The sequence below is a fragment of the Daktulosphaira vitifoliae genome, unplaced genomic scaffold (genome assembly GCF_025091365.1).
Source record: "Daktulosphaira vitifoliae isolate Bord-2020 unplaced genomic scaffold, ASM2509136v1 Scaffold_2, whole genome shotgun sequence".
NCBI lineage: Eukaryota > Metazoa > Arthropoda > Insecta > Hemiptera > Phylloxeridae > Daktulosphaira > Daktulosphaira vitifoliae.
The window spans coordinates 3,191,442-3,197,329 of NW_026099573.1; the positions used below are offsets into that span (position 1 = coordinate 3,191,442).

General features: G+C 25.2%; 2 protein-coding genes across 2 annotated transcripts in view; both read left to right on the plus strand.

Moving 5' to 3' along the window:
- The first annotated feature begins 1,133 nt into the window (after positions 1 to 1,133).
- Positions 1,134 to 3,209, plus strand: LOC126898808 (suppressor of cytokine signaling 5-like). The gene has a single exon (XM_050673178.1). It carries the CDS (start codon positions 1,575 to 1,577, stop codon positions 2,946 to 2,948), a length of 1,374 nt encoding a protein of 457 aa, XP_050529135.1. The 5' UTR covers positions 1,134 to 1,574; the 3' UTR covers positions 2,949 to 3,209.
- A 2,220-nt stretch (positions 3,210 to 5,429) lies between these two features.
- The window catches only part of LOC126898785 (radial spoke head protein 4 homolog A-like), a 66,236-nt gene continuing 65,777 nt past the window's right edge, over positions 5,430 to 5,888 (plus strand). Inside the window, exon 1 of the mRNA XM_050673130.1 lies at positions 5,430 to 5,439. The gene's annotated coding sequence lies outside the window, so the exon portion shown is untranslated. The remainder of the gene's footprint in view (positions 5,440 to 5,888) is intronic.

Sequence of the window (5,888 nt, forward strand, 5' to 3'; positions counted from 1 at the left end):
AACTAAAAAACCCAATCCAACACTTTTGGGGGGCGGCAAAATTAAGTGCACCGAGCGGCAAAATTCCTAAATGCGACCCTGCATACAGGTGAAACTAATATAAGCGTGTTAAAAATTAATATAGTTAAAAAAAAATTGAAAAACACGCTTTTAAAGCATATCGAACTAAAAAGTTAAAAATAATTTTTAAAATAAGTTTAAAACAATAATGAACGAAAAATACTAGTGTTATTTTGAAAAAAAAAACGCCGGGCGCTCAATATACGAAAAATATGGCACAAAGCCTCCTTCGTGTTAAAAAAGTATGTCGCATAAAAGATGAATATAAATAATACTTATCTTAAAAAAACTATATCGACCCATACATTTTTCAAAAAGTTATAGTGTTATAAAGTTAAAAATATAAAATAGAATTTTTTTACAAAAATTGTATTTTTTTAATTAACTTTGATTTTTTTTTTTCATAATAAAGTATATTACATAAGCTTTAATTTAAGATATATATAAAAGTGTCAATATTTCCGGAACACTTTCAAAAATTAAGTACAAAAAGTTCTACTTTCTATTTCTCATAAAAAAATTATATGGATCCATATATTTTTCAAAAAGTTATAGCATTTTAAAGTTAAAAATGTAAAATATAAAATCGAGAATTTCAACACAAAAATAGCATATGGTAACCATTTTCACCGTGAAGACAAAATAAAGTTCCGGAACACTTTCAAAAGTTAATTTTTTGTGAAAATGTTGTCATTTTGAATCCCTCCCTGTGGGTAGGTAAGGGTCCAGATTCATAAAAAAATATATCAAATGATAGGTAAACACATCAAGCTTCTATAAAAAAAAAATTATATTGATTTGGTCTTTTTTGAAAAAGTTCTGGTAGTTTTAAGTAAAAATAATTGAAAAAATGTCAAAAATTAGCAATTTTTTAATTTGTATTTTTTTTTTAGAGATTTTCTCCATTTACGGGAAACTTTGAAATAAAAGTTGAATTACTTGATGTTACTGCATACTAAATGAAAATAGGAAAACGTAAGTACTGAAGTTATTGTTAATAGGGGTTTTACAAAACGAGTGACTTTTTGTCGTGTTTTTCGTTAAATGTGTTGTCCAATAAATGAAGCTGTTATCTATTACTTTAATTTACGATGCAATGTATATATGGAGGTAGAATTGAAAATAGGTGAAAGTGACAAGGGCAACCATATCATACTATGTTACGATAATAAGATACAAGGAAACTGCATAATACAAGTATTATTGGTTGGAGTTATCATTTCAACCTACGACTCGTCTATATTTTATTATAAGTCAGTGTGTTTAATGTTCAATATTAATAATTAAATAATATTTTTGAATAAATGTTAGTTTATTAGTGAATACGTCGAAATGTCGATAGACTTCAACCAATTTTTTTTTTTTAATAATTTATGTCGGTCAATGTCTTAAGTCAATCCCGTGGTTTACAATAAAATAGTCTCCGATTGTTGTCACTACATGGTTAGTAAATGAAGTAGAATACCCAAAGAATTTATTTTGTATTAATGGCCTGACATATATCGGTAATCGAAATGGGACAAAAAATAAGTACGTTAAGCAATGTTATTCACTGGAAAAATCCAGAATCGTCAAAAAATAACATGGATAACATGGTCGAGCCAACTTTAAGTTCAGTTTCTATAAGTCATAGTAGTATTCAAGAAAATCCTTCTACTTCCTCAGATCATTATTTTGAAAATATTTATTTTTGTAATAATGATGGTCATGAAATCGTACCTACAGAAACAATTCAAGAAATTAAATCTGGAGATTTATCTGTAACTAGTGATATAGAAACTATTTCAAAAAGTTCTATAATATCAAAAAGTAATGGGAGTTCTAAAAAATTTAATCATTGGGTACTCCGTTTAAATTGTTCACGACTAAAGTCACGGAATTCAAAATGTTGTACTACTACTGAAAGCATACCTGAACCAAATATTAAATGTGATACATGTGTATGTACACGATATCGTCGGACTGAAGATCATCATTTAGGAGCTGGTCTAGTTTTTGATGCAGCATCACCAATTAATAGTAATCATTTTGAAGATGATTTTAGAAATGAATCTGAATCATTAGAAAATTTTTCTAAAAATCAAGAGGTAATATTGCCTTCTTTTGAAGATGCTGTTATTGATATACATCATAATAGTAGTGAAGATTTCATTAGTGATGATTTTGAAGATAGAGCTTATAAAGAAAGAGCAAAAGAAATTCAAGAAGGAATTGAACCACCACCAGGATTTAGGCCAGGGTTACATATACAGTTGTTACAATTTAGTTTACCTAAAATGACATTAGACAATTTGACCTCTCTATTTCAAAGAGCTGCAATGTCAGCTTTGACAGCTCCTCAAGATTTTAATAATAGCAATAGAATTCATACTTCAATTGATTATATACATTATTTAGTTCCTGATTTACATCAAATTACTTCTTGTTCATTTTATTGGGGAAAAATGGATAGATATGAAGCTGAAAAACTTCTAGAGCATAAACCTGAAGGAACATTCTTACTTAGAGATTCAGCCCAAGAAGAATATTTATTTTCTGTTAGTTTTCGAAAGTATGGACGTTCATTACATGCACGCATTGAACAATGGAATCATCTATTTAGTTTTGATTCAAGAGATCCTGGTGTATTTGCTTCATCAACAGTATGTGGTTTGATAGAACATTATAAAGACCCAAGTTGCTTTATGTTTTTTGAACCCATGTTAACCATACCATTACATAGGAATTTTACTTTCTCTTTACAGCATACTTGCCGAGCTATAATATGTAGTCAAATTACTTATGATGATGTTAATCAATTAAAACTGCCTAAAATGTTAAAATCGTACTTAAAAGAATATCATTATAAACAGCGTGTTAGAGTTCGTATTTTTGATTCTGAAATGTAAAATGATAAACTATTTATTAAAAACTTTCTTAACTTTATTTCTAAATCAAAAAAAAAAATTATTTGTTGTCTTTTTCTTCAAATTAACAATTTCTTGATATTTCATTCTATATAAAACTTGAAAAAATATTATGAAACAATTTCATAATTTGATTTAAGTTACATTTAATAAATTTTCTTTAAAGAATTTATGTGTGTTTATCTTTGTTTATATTACAAAAAAAGTATTGTTTTTCAGTAAAGTGCATTCAAATTTAATTTATTATCATATGATGAATATATTTTAATTTATAATTTTTATTTTTAATAATCTTAACTAATATTATTGAAGTAAAATACTATATCAGTTTTGTAATTTTAATTAATTACTTATTTTTTTTTATTTAGCATTAATTTATTGTATAGCTTAAATTTTATAAAAAAAATCAAACTACTTGTCATGATTATAAATAAGTTATGTACATATAATAGTTTTATATAAAATGAAATATGTATAGTTATTTTTAATAAATTAACCTAGATTGTTAATATGTTTAACTAAGTATAATTTAATAGTGTAATTATTTAATGATAAATTTATAATAGAATTATTATTAAATTATTTAGCATTGATATTAAATTAATTGAACAATTTATTTATAGTAATTGAATAAAATCTTAGGTTATGATATTTTTTTTTATTTAAAATTGTATTCTGAATTTACGTTAACAACTATGAATTTTATAATTATTAATCATGAGTATTTATTAAGTTTTAAGTAATTATATTATACATTTACTACATTTTTCTTTATTCAAAAATTGTTAAAAAATTATAAAATAAAATGTGGAGTCCATATACTAGTGTGTGCTTTACAAATTTTATATTTCTTATTGTAAAAAATAATTTACTACTTAAATGGGCACACAAAGAAAGATACTTTGAAAAACTAGGTAAAAATGTTTATTCAAAATTTTTTATTACTTGAATAGTTATTTTTTTAATTTTAAGCACTATATACAGGGTGTTCAGTAAGTCAGGAAACGGGTTTCTATTGTTCTCATTGTTTGTAACAATGAGAACAATAGAAACCCGTTTCCTGACTTACTGAACACCCTGTATAACTACTTTTTTATGTAGTGTAATCAATATTAAGTATTTTTTTTTATAGTTTATTCAAACATAATTTTAAATACAAAAAAAAATTGTATTTGATTTGTCTAAATGAGTACTACTTTATGATGATGCTGATTTTATAATGAAATTATATTATTTGTGATATATAATTTATTATTTATGTATAAATGGTCACATGAATGTTTATACTGTTAAATGATTAGCATTTTTTAATCTTGCCAAATTTTGGACTTTTTAAATAATTAAAAATAATTATATTACACTGAAAATTTAATTTGTTCTTCAGTTAATTTTTCACTTAAGTTAATTTTAATAATAATTTAAAATAAAAACAAAGACTTTGAGTATGGTCATTAATGATAAAAATTTATTTAATGAAATAAATGAGTTATTAAATAAAAGCCAAGTACAGTCAGGATTTGTTATGGTAAATTTGAGTATAGATTTAAATCTTACAGTAATAAAACTATTATAAAACGCTTTAATGCAAAAGTACACAAAGAAAAAAAGTTTTTAAGGAAATTGCTCCAACATTTTCCCAATCCATATTTATGGATTAATTGTTACTATTAAAAAAAACTTTTCTACAAACATTTTGAATAACAGTCAATAAAAATTTTCTGATATATGTGATTTTCACACAAAAAATCCTAAATATTGTTTTGAATTTTATCATGGATGTTTTTGTGGGAGACGGGGTATTGTAATAGAACTCTTCTCTCATGATAAAAATAAATATATACAGGTGTTTAAAAAGTAAGAAAACAGGTCAATTGTTACAAATAATGAGAATAATAGTAACTCGTTTCCTTACTGAATACAACATTTCGAAGGGTGTAGTAAAAAATATCTCATACATACCCCCTCTTATCAAAGTATATCTTGAGTATGACTTTGACTTGGACGCCCATTTTTACATACAAAACAAGTAAAGAGGCATATGCAAAGTTTAGAAAGCTTTTGAGTCTAAACCTCCCCAAAAAAATAGAATATTATGCAGTGAGATTTTTTAAGAATAATATCTCTTATTTCTATTATAAATAAGGGTTTGTTCATAAAAATATACAAATTAAAATTTAATTTATTTTTATAATCCATTGAAACACATTAAGGTTATTGCCAGAAATAAACTATTTCTAAGTTAATAGTCTAAGAGTAAATTTTTGGAGCACTTCCATGAGTTAAATGGGAGCCTATAATTACTTTTTTACTATTAAACGAAGAATGTTAGACCATTTTTCATGTAGTAGTTAATTAATAGTAAATGAATACAATTTTTACTAGTCACTAACCAGTTTTGTATTATTACTTTTTAAGTAAATGTAATTTTTAGTTATAGGTGAGAAGAGTGCATAACGTTGAAAAATTCTTATTTGTAAGTTAAAATAAGCGTTGCTAAACACTATCCTGCATTTCATTTTTTCGAAATCTTTAAATGCTAATATCTTAAAAAGTAATAAAATAAACTGGTTATCGACCAGTCCAAATTTTATTTAGAACATTGTTCATTTAGTAACAAAATAATAATAATAGGTTCCCATTTAACTTACAAAAGTTACCCTTAAAAATTGTGTTTAGAAATAATTTTTTCTTACTATTCGGTATTCGTAAAATGTGTTTTTGGGGACCTATTAGTTGATGAAAGGGATGTATGCAGTGCTCGGATTGGTGGGGGGGGGGTGCGCAGGGGGACGGAACTCCTCTACTTTTTTTTTTGTTTTTTTGCGCACCCCAACTACTTTTAGCTTCGATGCGAAGCTGAGAAGGTATTAATTTTACCATGATGTGTTTATTTTTTTTTTTATTTTTTTTTTTTTTTTTTTT

Coding starts and splice junctions, on each gene's coding strand:
- LOC126898808 (XM_050673178.1), top strand. CDS start 1,575: ATGGGACAAAAAATAAGTACGTTAAGCAATGTTATTCACTGGAAAAAT.